At 39.6% G+C, this 12,997-nt stretch overlaps 1 protein-coding gene across 7 annotated transcripts in view; it reads right to left on the bottom strand.

Moving 5' to 3' along the window:
- Positions 1-1,554: 1,554 nt before the first annotated feature.
- Positions 1,555-12,997, bottom strand: part of RIC3 (RIC3 acetylcholine receptor chaperone) — a 66,252-nt gene continuing 54,809 nt past the window's right edge. For 2 of the 7 annotated variants that reach the window (XM_077769167.1, XM_077769169.1), the window contains one exon: positions 1,555-5,896. In XM_077769167.1, coding sequence (XP_077625293.1) covers positions 5,427-5,896 — 470 coding nt within the window. In that variant the 3' untranslated portion in view covers positions 1,555-5,426. Of the gene's footprint in view, positions 5,897-7,869; positions 7,910-12,997 lie in introns of those variants that run through there. The other 5 variants (XR_013336256.1, XM_077769168.1, XM_077769171.1 and 2 more) reach the window with 5 other exon arrangements.

The following is a 12,997-nucleotide window of genomic DNA, read 5'->3' as shown; positions in this document are numbered from 1 at the left end:
TACTCCTCCTTTCCCCAAACAGCTCTTCTATAGAGCAGTGATGTTCACTTCCCCACTCTTCTCCGACTCTAGCTTTTCTTTCCTTCTGGCTCCAAGGTGCTCTGTGTCTGTCCATTATGTCTGTGTCTGTGTGTAACTGGGGAAAAGGGCAATCTGCAAATCACCAACTGAGGTTTCTTACTACGATCATATTCTAAGGAGGAGTAGGAAAGGAATAAGGATATTATGATTACCTGTGCAGTTTGTTTGTTCATTTCATGCCCTTTGATCGGAAAGTAGACCCGGGAAAGTACCAGCTTTCTCCCAAGGGTTCAAGAAATTTGTCTTTCAGTTCCATTTCGCATTACCTGAAGAAATTGGCATGTTACATGCATGCTTTTGGATGAATTTGAACATACTCTAGTGAATGTGCCTTAAAAATCACGACACTAGTTTAGGGGGAGCAGGTAAGGTCCAGACTCGTGTTGAGGACAGGCGCTGGAGGCCAGCAAGGGTGATCATGACTAGCTAGAAGAGAACCTTGGGAGCCTGCATCCTTCAGTGACAAAAAGGGCAACAAAATTACAGAAGGCTGTCTTTGGTCTGGAAATATGTAGAGGTAAATGCTCTGCCAGTTTACATTTAGAGGCAGTTCTAAATTTAATAAGCAGGGCCGAGGACTTCAAACTAGTAAGTACATGCTTTCCTCACAGTGGGGTCTGCAGTGAGCCATGTCCATGGCTCTGTTATGCAAGCACAAATTATATTTCCTCTCTGGAGTCCCTGTGTTTCCCTTACTGTAACACTGGCCTTCCCTTTCTAGAATTCTTTGCTAAGCTATACCTGTGACCTCTGGATACCAGGTGGCCCTCAGAGCACACTTTTCCAGATATGGTAAGGAGTCTGCGATCTTGTGCCCAGCACTGAACTGTAGCAGCCCCCAGGAACAGGCCAAGGTATGGGCTCTTGTTTTGAGTTTCCTGTCCATCTGTACCTCCAGTGCAATTCTGTCATCTCATGATATGGGGAGGGAGAGGCATAGCAGAAGTATTGGGATAGGTTTAATTTTCCCACCAAGTTGAGAGGCAAGATGTCTTATAGAGAGCACTATTGCACTTAGTAGCTAGGTGATTCTGAGCAAACCACATTTTTCCAGATTGTTTTCTCATCCACAGCTTGAGGGGGTTGGACTGATCAGTAAGATTCAGGGTGAATTAAAGTTGATCCCTACTTTCATCACTACCTTTTCAGGCTCATCACTGTGCCTTTTTTCTTTCCTAACAACCATGTCACACCCCTTTCCTCTCCCTTCCCCCACCAAGGTCCAGGCAGCACTATAGATTAGGCCAAGATCCAGAGTTTCCTAGAGAGTAATTCTGAGTGGCTTAGAAAGGAGGCCTGAGTTACAAAGGGGACTTGGTCAGGATGGGTGGTACTTCTCTTGCTGGAAACATACATTTAGCCAGTTTTCATAATGCCTAGAACATGTATGTCTATTTGCACAAGATTGTCTTTTCCTATTCTGGAGTGGTCAGACATTTTATTTTTGTTCAAAATTATCTGGAGTTTTAGACAAACTTGCAAAACTGTGCTTTTATTAAGTGACTTTTTGAATAAACTCTTTGGTATTCTTGAGCAGATGTATTTATTTACTGGTATGTGCAATGACAAAGTTGGTATTTTCCCATGTTAACATTATATATGTTGTAGAACTTAAGTGTTTGTCTAAGTACAGACCATATATCAACAAATTAAACTTGAACTGTTTCAAATATGGCAATGCATTTTTTTCTTCCTAGAAAAGGAGAAAAAAAACCCTTTCTTACCTAAAAGTTCCTCCTACACCATTCTTTCCTTCTGTCTTAAGAGCCTCAGGGGTGGGTGAGAAGGCATCATGGCTTGGTTGGAAACACTACCATAGGGGTTGAGGCTGTCCTGTCTCTGGCTGTGCTCTTCAAATTTAAGGATGGTCAGAACCACATACCCCCAGACAAGGAAGGGCTGGAAGAACAGGTTAGTGCAGTCCTCTCTCTGCAAGAAGGGGAATGTTTTAGCTCCTGAGTGACCCCCTGGGGGCCCGGCCCTTAGGAACAAAAATAGGGTTGGTTTATTTTTTACCCTAGATTTGCAGTTTTTATGTGGCCAAGATAATTTCCTGCCACAACCATGGCCTATATCTCCTTGGCTCTGCCTCTGTGGGAAACAGCAATACTGGTTCTTACTAAAAAAGAGGTTTTTGTTGTTTAGTGGTTAGGTTAAAAACAAAGCTTTTAAATAGGTTCAGGATAGTCCTGGCTTATACCTATTGTTCTGGCATAATTATACTTAAAGTTCCCTTTCCCTGAAGTGTCTTAGTTTGTAACATGAGGTGTAGAGAGTGGTTCTCCTAGGCCATCTCTTCTAAAGGTCAAATATACCTCCATTCTTCAAAATACCTTCGTTCCTGGGCCTAGTTTCTGGAACGTGTACACTGCCAATCATAGAGCTCCCAAGGTGGTGCTTTCTCTGTGCTCCTGTTATGACAGGAAAGAGGATCTCCCGCCCAGATCACCCACCTGATTTAACCACGCATGGTCCCAGGTGATGCAGTGGCTTCCTAGGCCACCCATCTGTCCTCCATGCTCTGCCACAGTGCTCAAAAGTCACTGAAGACCTAGTACCTGGGGGCTGATCCAAGTTCACAGCCCAGACCAGTTCTGAAAAACGAAGACCATGATGAGAGCGATAAGCATGACAACAAAAACAAGCCCTAGGATTTTGGTCATTCCAGGTTGTATATACACATAATTGTCATCCCTGAAGGATAAAATAATTCTGGGAAATCCAAAAAGGACCAAATGACTGATGAAATAATCAACATTTCTAAAATATAAATAGGTTAATATTTATTGCTGTTTAAGCCAACCAAGAGACAGGGCAGCAAGAACCATGAGCTCTTAGTACTTCTGGTAGGAACTATTTTCCTAAGCCAATTTCCCCCAAAGATTAACATTCTAAATTAAAGAGTGGTTATACGACACCTTACATATCATCCTCATAAAAATACCTGAACATCCATACACTTTCCCACTAGTTTTGTCTAACACTGCTCTCTCTGCCAGGAATGTTCTCTTGCTTGGCCACCTGAAGGTCTTAGCATGCCTCAAGATCCAACTTGTCTGTAAAGTTTTTTGGAAGTACTTTGGCAAAAATGATATTTGTGTTTCCATAGATTTGGGTCCATGTCTCCATTATAGCATAAAAGGCTTGTACAATAAACGTAAATTATCTACTACTTGAGTGGTTATCCTGTATGAGCTAGGAGGACCAGTGCTGTTTCATATACGCTGATGAGCTCACATTTAATCCTTCTACCACCCTGGGCTTGTACTCCCCTGCACTAGATCGGAGAAAACCAAGACTCAGTAGGGTTAAGGAGCCAACAAGACTCTACAGATAGAATAGGCAGGGATGGAATCATGAGCAACATTTCTCTGCCTGCAGAATTCACAATCTTGAGCCCTTGTATATAGTTTGTTAAAAAAAAAAAAAAATTGGACAAGGCTCCCAACCAAACTTTGTTTCTTAAAGTTAGGAACTGAGCCTTTGCTCCCACTGCCTACCTCTGGGCAGTGTCTGCTAAATGAACACATGAATGAATAAACTAGAAACACTTCTTAATAAGGGAGCTATATATACTAAGGCAAAAAAGAAATTGGCACCCAGAACTCCTCATAAATCAACCCCTCACAGTGAATGAAAGGAAATAATGGAAAACAATTTATCAAAACAGTGAAGAGCACCTACATTATTTTCTACCTTGAGCATTACATCTAGATTATTTCCAGTACATTTTAAACTACATTCTCTAAAGTAAATCAAATGTTCTACACAGAGACAGATGCAATATACTTCCTAGAGACTCAGTCTTCAGTGACTTCTCTCTGTAACAAAAAAAATGTTAATTTCATTGACAAGAAATGCCTAATGGTAGCTGATGTATTATGTTAATATGATTCCATACCTTCTGACAGTCTGTAGGCTAGGCTTAGATGTGTGATTTTGACTATTTTCCTTAGTTAAAATCTTAGTCAACAGGAACAATGGAACTCCAAAAGCCCGATCTACCCTTAAATGATTTCTTAATTTTCACATCTTCCACATTTTATGATTGGGAATGTTCTTGGGAATGTGTCCTCTTTAAACTCAGGTCTTACATGTAAACTGAATTCACTCATCTTTACTAGCCAGGATACCTGGGTGCCATTTTATCTCCAGAAGACACATGGCAGATGGCACCTTAGAGATGAGGCCTGCAGTTTGGTCCAAATCCTTCCAGCCATAACCTACCTCCTACTTTTCCCACCCTTCTCAAAAGAGCCAGATATCTGAATATAAAACAAATAGTCTCTTCCCCTGGGCTACATAGCTATGAGGGCTATATTCCCCTGCTATACTGGTTCTCTGCAAAAGACACGCACTGCAACTTCCCTTTGGGGCTGGCACTTTGTCTATAAGCTCAGTCCTCCTCATTTCTCTTTCAATTCATGTGATTGCAGAGGGCACAATATTTAGAAATAGCTTCTAGGCAAGGACTGCCACTAAGTACACGGATTCTTTCCCTATCCCTGCTTCTCTGGCCGCCTGAGCATGTTATGGAGGACCAGCACCGTCACACAGGCTTTCTTGTAGCCTTAACAGCCTCAGACCTTGGCTCTGTAGGGCAAGGCCTAAAAAGTCTCTAAACCTTCTGGCCACTGAGGGCCAGAGGTATAAAGGTGCTTCCAGGTTGGCAGTTCTGTGAAACAGAGCAGGGATGAAGGAAGCTAGAGATCCAGGCAATACTGAAGCAAAACAGTCCCCCGACAGGTCTCCGGGCTCATTCACAAATCACTGGGGCCTTCAACTCTGAAGAAAAGCGGGTATCTGAGGCAGCAACAATGCTCCTAAGAAGGCCCTTGCTGTGATAAATGGGCTTCAGCTCACCCAGCAGAGTCTTACCCTACTCTGGCCCCATCATACCCACAAAAAATGTTCTCTTCTTGAATTCATGGGACCACTAACCTGCTCAAGACCCACAGAGTAAGACATCTTGGACTCTGAAATCTTCACTTTTGCAACCGTAAATTCTCATCACGTTAAAATTGATATTCATTCACAGGTAAACCGTCTGCTACTCCTAGCACGAAGAGTCGGACCTCTGTCCCTGAGTGTACAATAGATCAAACATAATTACTCAGCGATCAACTCTCTGGTGGAAGACAGGCATGAAGAGAAAGAGTGAAGCTGTATTATGTTCATACTAATTGCTACCGTGTTTTACAAGGTGACAGGTGTGTGAGCACCAGAAAGGATACATGATATCCATGGTAGTGGCCTGATTAGCTAGGATATTTAAACACAGAATGCAGTATAGGGCACAGGGCCAAGGATGAAATCTGAGAAAGGAGAGAAAGGTCACCCTGGGATTAGAGTAGTGGATACTTCCCCAAACCAGCTGTTTTCAACTCCAAACTCTGGGGGTTCCGCTTCCTCAATGTGCCATCTGTATGCATTTTATCAGTGCTGATGCCCAACCCTGACTCCCTGAAGTCTTGGGGCCATACTTCTCTGGTTTCCTCTCTCTCAGTGTAACCGTCTACACTGAATCCAGCATTCTCTGCCAAGACCGCGGGATCCTCCTCTTCATGAAAGCAGCAGGAACAGGTTTCTGGCTTTGGGTCACATGAGGTAACAGAATTATCTTCCTGGGCTCTGGGGTTAGTGGGCACTTCCCAGCCCAAATGGTCTGATTCTTCACCTTCTAGCAATTCCATTCTTTCAGCTATTTCTTCAGCAGAGGGTTCCTTGGAGTCAGGGTAATCCACTAGGATGGTTTCTTGCCTATGCTTGATGCAATCTGAAAGGTCATAAATTGGGTAAGTCTCTTCAGGATAACCTAGAGGAAAAAAGCAGCAAAAAGTCTTACTTTGTGTTGAAGAGAAATTCATTGCATCAGGCTCCAAGAGGCTCCTTAGGCAGCAGCTATCCTGTCCCAACAAATCCAGTCAAAAAAAATTCTCTAAGAGGACTAACAGTTCTAAAGTTTCACTTGAGTACATTCCTGGCAATCTGGCAGACTACCCCCGTGTTCTTTGAAATACAAACCAGTTCACAAGAAAATCTCGTAAGCACAGGGTGCTTAGGGCAGAGTGGAAGTCTTACACCTCAGGCTTCAGCAGTAGTGATGAAGACTCCAAAAACATGAGCCATCAGGTAGAGAAAAGTACCAAACACCAGAGAGCATTGCTCAAGGCTAACGTTTATAATTTCTATTTGGGACCATTTCCAAATCTCCCTGGGTGGGGAGATGAGAAGAAAAGGAACACTAAAGCTCTTTGAAAAAAATCTGCCATGAAGGCTTCTACTAATCAAAAGAATTGAAAGAGCCTGCAAGTGTTGGAGAGACAGCACACTGCAGCAAGGCATGCCCCAGACCCCGAAGGACAGGCACTGCATTTTCACAAGACACAATTCCCGTTGTTGGTTTCTTCATCTTCACAAAATGGAACAAAAGAAGACAACAAACCGGTAAACAAAATAAGGAGTACTGGTACTGAATTCCAGCCACCATAATGAGAAAAGACAAAATGTTGCCAAGTTAAAGAATGAAATGGAATAAATCTATGTCAGCCAGGCTGCACCCGAGCGGCAGATGGGCCTGGCTGGAGCTCATATGCCAGCGCTGGCAACTGCAGCCATGCAGGCTACACAATGTGAAGAGCTGGAGAATTCAAAATCCGTTTGCACATTATGATAATTGGCAAATTCAACCCTAATATAAGCCACTTTTTGCCTGCAAATTTTGAAAAGCAAGGGTCTTTTTTGATGCAGTGTAGAGCGCGGAGAGACATATTTTAACAACATGTTCCGTTATTTTTTTGCTGATTATAAATCATACAGACTTACTGTAAAAAATTTGAAAAAAACAGACAAGATTTAAAAGAAAACCCAAGTCACCTAGAATACCACCACTGATGATAATTTGTTGTGTTGCTTCTGGCCTTTTTATCATATATAAACATGCTGTTTGTAAAAGGTTACACTCGTTTTTTTTTCATTCAATATTAGATCATGAGTACTTCTCCATGCCATTAGGCATTTTAAAGTTGGCTGCAAAATATCCCATCATACAGCTACGTAACTGACCTGACTTACCATGCCTCTTCTGTAAAACCTGTGGATTCTTTCCAATGCCCCCCCTTATTGTAAGTAACATAGCAGTTAAGATCTCTGAATATAAATCTATGTCCATTTCCCTATTTCTTTAAGACACACTTTTACAGGGCGTGTGGGTGGCTCAGTCAGTTAAGCATCCGACTCTTGATTTCGGCTCAGGTCACGATCTCACAGCTTGTGAGATCAAGCCCTGAGTCAGGCTCTGTTTGGGATTCTCTCTCCTTCTCTTCTCTCTCCCTCTCTGCCCCTCATCTACATGTGTGTGCGCTCTCTCTCAAAAACAAACTTCCAGAAATATGAGAACTAAAGTTTAGGATTAGACATTTTAAAATCCCTTATTTACACTCTAAAAATAACTTTCCAGAAGAATGTATACACTTTTTTTTTCACCAGTGATGTAAATTAAAAAAAAAAAAGAAGGAAAAACTGTTCATCTTATATCCTCATCATCATGGATAGCAGTATGTTAAGAATCTTGCCAATGCAATGTTAGTTCTCAAGCTTAACTTACTGTGGATGGAATGCTAGGTAAAACAGTTTGATACCCAAGACCCTCACTGCCTCCTTGGTCAAGGGCAGGGGCTTCTGGGGAAGCTTACTTGCTAGTTAGCTCTCAGCCACAAATGCTTAAGATAAGTCCATTTTCTGGCATGTTCCCACCTTCTCCCCACACCAAGAACAAAGCTTACCTTTGGAGTTAATGGCTATCAGCTTTGGTATAAGAGGAAGAGGCCTGCTGAGGAAAAGCAAATAAGGCTCACAAATGGGCTTCTAAGGTAGCCTGTTATTTGCCAACATTAAGGGTTATTTAACAACTTCACTAAAAATACAAGCAAAACTCACTGACCCTAAGAGGAAGTGAGCAGGGGAGTCAAATTAAGCAAAACTATGTAAACAGCCCTAAAAGAACAAAAGCAAAAACAAAACAGTCAATGTAGGAAACAGGAGTTAATATCAATCAACTTATAACTGATGTTCCCAGTAATATTCAAAATAATACTGCATTGATAAAAACCAACCAGGCTTCAATATAAAAAGGTGAGCAAACAGGCAATAAGAACTATTAGAAAATATTTAAACTAAAGGGAGAAAATAGCAGATTGAAATGGACACCATATGGGAGATCAAGCCCTACATGGGGCTCTGCATGGACAGCATGGAGCCTGCTTGGGAGTCTCTCTCCTTCTCTTTCTGACCCTCCCCTGCTTGCTCTCAGTCTCAAAATAAAACAAACAAACAAACAAAATGGAAATGGCTAAAATCCAGATTAGTATGTTAGAAGTCCAAATATAGAAATTCTTCTAAGACAGGGTAAAAATGACAAAGAAATAGAAACTATGAGAAGAAATACAGACTGCATTGGAAACTGATCTAATACACCCAATCTCTAAATTACTGGTATTCCAGAATGAGGGCAGAGTAGGTTGAATGGAAGCAATAGCCAATAAAAAATTACAAAAGAAAAGGTCATTTAGCTGAAGATAGACTCCAGTCTTCAGATGGAATAGACTCACTAAATGCTAGGCAGAAATACTATGAAAAATCCACATACTCATATGCACTCAGATATATGCTAACGAACCTGCCCAAATTCCAATGTTTAAATGTTAAAAGACTGTAAAATTTCCATACAGAAAATAAACTAGCTAACTAAAAACAGGTTCCCTATAGAGAAAAGAATCAGACTGTGATAAGATTTCTCATTTTCCACATCAAAGGAAAATAAAGCAACTTTATTTGCAAGTCTTATTGAAGCAAATCATCTCCAGACTTGCAAGGAAAAATGGCATGATAAAATAATTATCTGTATAAAAGTGAAAAATGGTATATATAGATAGCCAAGTACTCATAAAGTACACTACTCTACAAGGGGGTGACAGGGTAGGGGGTGGAGAAACTTATGAATTTTAATATGAAAAAATGAAAAAAATTTTTGAAAAATTTAAGAACATACTGCATATGAGAAAGTAGTGAACCATGAATCAGTATGAATTATCAATGTAAAATAATTGTTGATAATGTGCTTAGAGATTTAATGCCATTGTTCAGAAATACTTAAAACAGGCTACTATATTTAAAAGTTAACATCACTTGGACCTAAATTCTATATAATTTCCATAACACTTAAGAAGTAGACAGAAAATGAATGTGATATTAGGACAAGGTTATACAAAGAGATTTGCAATTCAAAGGAAAAAACGAATTCCAATTTTCATTTCCTTGATTACTAGTGAGACTGAAATACTTTTAAATGTTTTGTAGAAAGGTACATTTTTTTCTTTTGTGTATTGCTCATGTAGGAGGATTTCAGTGTCTTATAAATTATAGAATTCTTTATATACTAAAAGGTATCAACTTCTTTTCAGTCACAGTTGTCACAAATATATTTCCAGTTTAGTGTTGGCTTTAAGTTTTGTGGTATTCTCTAATCTACAGAAAGTAAAAGTTCTATGTATTCGAACTACACTATCCTTTCCCTTAATTTTTTTTCATTGCTTTTAAAAAATTTAATTGTAGATTCACATATAGTTATAAGAAATACAGAAACGCCATGTACCCTTTACCCAGTTTCTCCCAATGGTAATATTTTGCAAAACTATACAACAATATCACAACCAGTACGTTAATATTGATGAAGTTAATACACGGAGCATTTCTATCACAAGGATTCCTTATATTGTCCTCTTATTGCCACACCTACTCCCTCCTGCCCGAATTTCCTCAGCCTCTGGCAACTACCACTAATCTGTTCTCCATTTCTATAATTTTGCCATTTCAAGAGTGTTCTATAATTATACAGTATGGAACCTTTTGGAATTAGCCTTTTTCACTCTGGAAATTCATCCAGGTTGTTGCATTTATCAGTAATTTATTTTTAATGCTGAGTAGTATACCAAACTACCAATGTACCATAATTTGTAACCATTCACCTGCTGAAGGATGTCTGGCTTGTTTGCAGTTTGGGGCTACTACAGATAAAGCTGCAATACATATTTGTGTACAAGTTTATGTGAACCTAAGTCCTCACTTTTGAGGTAAATGCCCAGGAGTGCAACTTCCGGGTTGCACAGTGGATCTAGTTTGTCCACGTCCTTGTCAGCATTTGATATTGTTATTGTTTTTTTTTTTCTTTCTTTTAGTCATTCTGCTAGGTGTGTAGTGGTATTTACTGTGATTTTAATTTGTCTTTCCCTAATGGCTAATGATGTTTAACATCTTTTCATGTGCTTATCTATCATCTGTATATCCTCTCTGGTGAAAGTCTGTTCATATCTTTTGCCCATTTCCTAACTGGACTATTTATTTTTCACTGTTGAGTTTTGAGAATTCTTTATATACTCTAGATAGAAGTCCTTTGCTGGACATGTGATCTGTACATATTTTCTCTCACTGTGTAGCTTGTCTTTTCATCATCTTAACAGGGTCTTTTGCATAGTAAAAGTTTTGGATTTTGAGGAGATCCATTTATTAATTTTTCCTTTTACGAATTGTGTTTATGATGTCAAGTCTAAGAACTCTTTGCCTAATCCTAAATCCCAAAGATTTTCTGTATTTTTTCAAAAAAGGTTTATAGTTTACCATTTACATTTATGTTGATGACCCATTTTTAATTAATTTTTGTGTAACACATAGAACTTCATTTGATAATTATTTTTTGCTATGGATATCCAGTTGCTAGAGCACCATTTGTTAAAAAGCCTATCTTTCCTCTACTAAAAGGCTTTTGTAACTTTGTCAAAAATCAGTTGTACATATTTGTGTGGTTCTGGGTTCTCGGTTCTGTTCCTTTGATCTATGTGTCTACTTCTATACCAATATCACAGTTTTCATTATTGTAGCTATATAATAAGTGTTGGAATCAGGTAAACTAATTCCTCCAATTTTTTCAAAACTGTTTAGCTATTCTATTTTCTCTGCTCCTCCATATATATTTTAGAATAATCTGGTTCAGGGGCGCCTGGGTGGCTCAGTTGGTTAAGCTTCCAGCTCTTGATTTCAGCTCAGGTCATGATCTCACAGTTCATGAGTTCGAGCTCCACATCTGCTCGAATCTGCTTGGGATTCTGTGTCTCTCTGCCTCTCACTCATGTGCTCTCTCTCTGTCTGAAAATAAACTTTCAAAAAATATATATAAATAAAATTGATATCAGCATGTTCATTGCTATTATGTAGAAATACAAAGGTTTTTTATATTTTTATCTTGTATCCTAACACCTTGCTGAATGCACCCTGGCCGTTTTAAAGATGGATTCCTTGGAGTTTTCTACAAAGGCAATCACATAATCTTCAAAGAGGAGCAGTTCTGTTTCTTCCTTTTTAATCCTTATGCCTTTTATTTCCCTTACCTTCCTTACTGCACTACCTATAATTTTCCAGGTTATGCTGAGTAAAAGTGGTCACCCTTGCCGGTTCCCAGTCTCAGGGGGAAAGCATTTATCTTTGACCATTAAATATAATGTTAGCTGTAGGTTTCTGTAATTCTCTTTATCAAGCTGATGAAATTCCTCTCTATTTCTAGTTTTCTGAAAGTTTTTATTATGAATGGATCTTGCAATGCTTTTATGCTCAAGAAATCCTTTCCTGTTAAAGAGCCAGTACACATTCACAACCATTTTTCCTGTTTTTTAAAGATTCTCTATCCCTAACTTAGTATATCTAGAATTATTTCACCATCAAGTGTGCATACAGGCTCTCTGGTCTAGCAACGATGGAAACACGGGGACCCTTTACTTTCGACAATAGAAAACCAAATGAGAAATATTGAAAATGTTGATTTTCAAGCATTCCTAGGTAGTGTAGCATGCTCCCTGAGAACAGGGAAACAGAGCCCAGTGGTCTCACAGGGCTGGGAAGACAGACTATGAATTAGGGAGGCCAAGGCAGCTGGAATTTACAGGGAAGAACAAAAGAAAGAAAGAAACTTTGCAGAGAGAGTTCCAGGGGTCTTTAGAGATAACCCTTCAGGTTTTAGCGGAGTTCTGATCTGTGCATATATGTGAAAGAACTACCCATGGCCAGGAAAAAACTACTGAAAGCATTAAGCCTCAAAATTCTGAGGGCTCATACATCGCTGGGAATAGGTCATGATCCTACTAGCCGGAGAAGAAAGACATTGTGGAGCGTCAGGCAGAATCCCGAGAAGGGCACTGCCCTACCAGTGGGGCTAACTTAGCCAGAGTCTGGCTGCTCCAGACCCAGTCTCATAAATCTTAAAAACAAGCCTTGAAGGAATCCAATGGATTTCTGGTAAATTAACGGTGTGTTAAAAGTAAATCCAACAGCTATTTAAAGTACTAAAACAAAATAAAGATTCTAACAATGTAAAACTGGCAAGATCAATCATCCAGTCAAAATTTACCAGGCATGCAAAAAGGGCATGAAATAAGGGGCCACAGCAAGGAGAAAAACTAGTCACTAGAAACAGACCCAGATGATAAGATCAGCAGCTAAGACTGTTAAGAAGCTATTACAAATATGCCTCATATTTTTAAGAAGGTAGAAGAGTATATGAATTTATAAGAAACAAAATATGAAAGCTATAAAAAAAGATCCAAATGGGACTTCCAGAAATAACAATATCTGAATTAAAAATACACTAAATGAGGCTGAGAGCAGCTCATATACTACTTAAAAGGTTAACAAACCTAAAGACACAAGAAGAAAAATTATTCAAAATTAAGCACAACATGAAAAAAGAACAGACCACACACTGATATTGACCTGTAGGGCAATATTAATGGTATAACAAATGTGCAACCGGAGAACCAGAAGTGGAAGGGAGGGAAGAGAGAAGGGGGGGAAGAGACAATGAGGGGGGAAA

The sequence above is a fragment of the Crocuta crocuta genome, unplaced genomic scaffold, assembly GCF_008692635.1.
Source record: "Crocuta crocuta isolate KB4526 unplaced genomic scaffold, BGI_CrCroc_1.0 scaffold255, whole genome shotgun sequence".
Classification (NCBI taxonomy): Eukaryota; Metazoa; Chordata; class Mammalia; order Carnivora; family Hyaenidae; genus Crocuta; species Crocuta crocuta.
The sequence above is the reverse complement of the archived record's forward strand: the minus strand, read 5'-3'. Positions and strand labels throughout refer to the sequence as shown.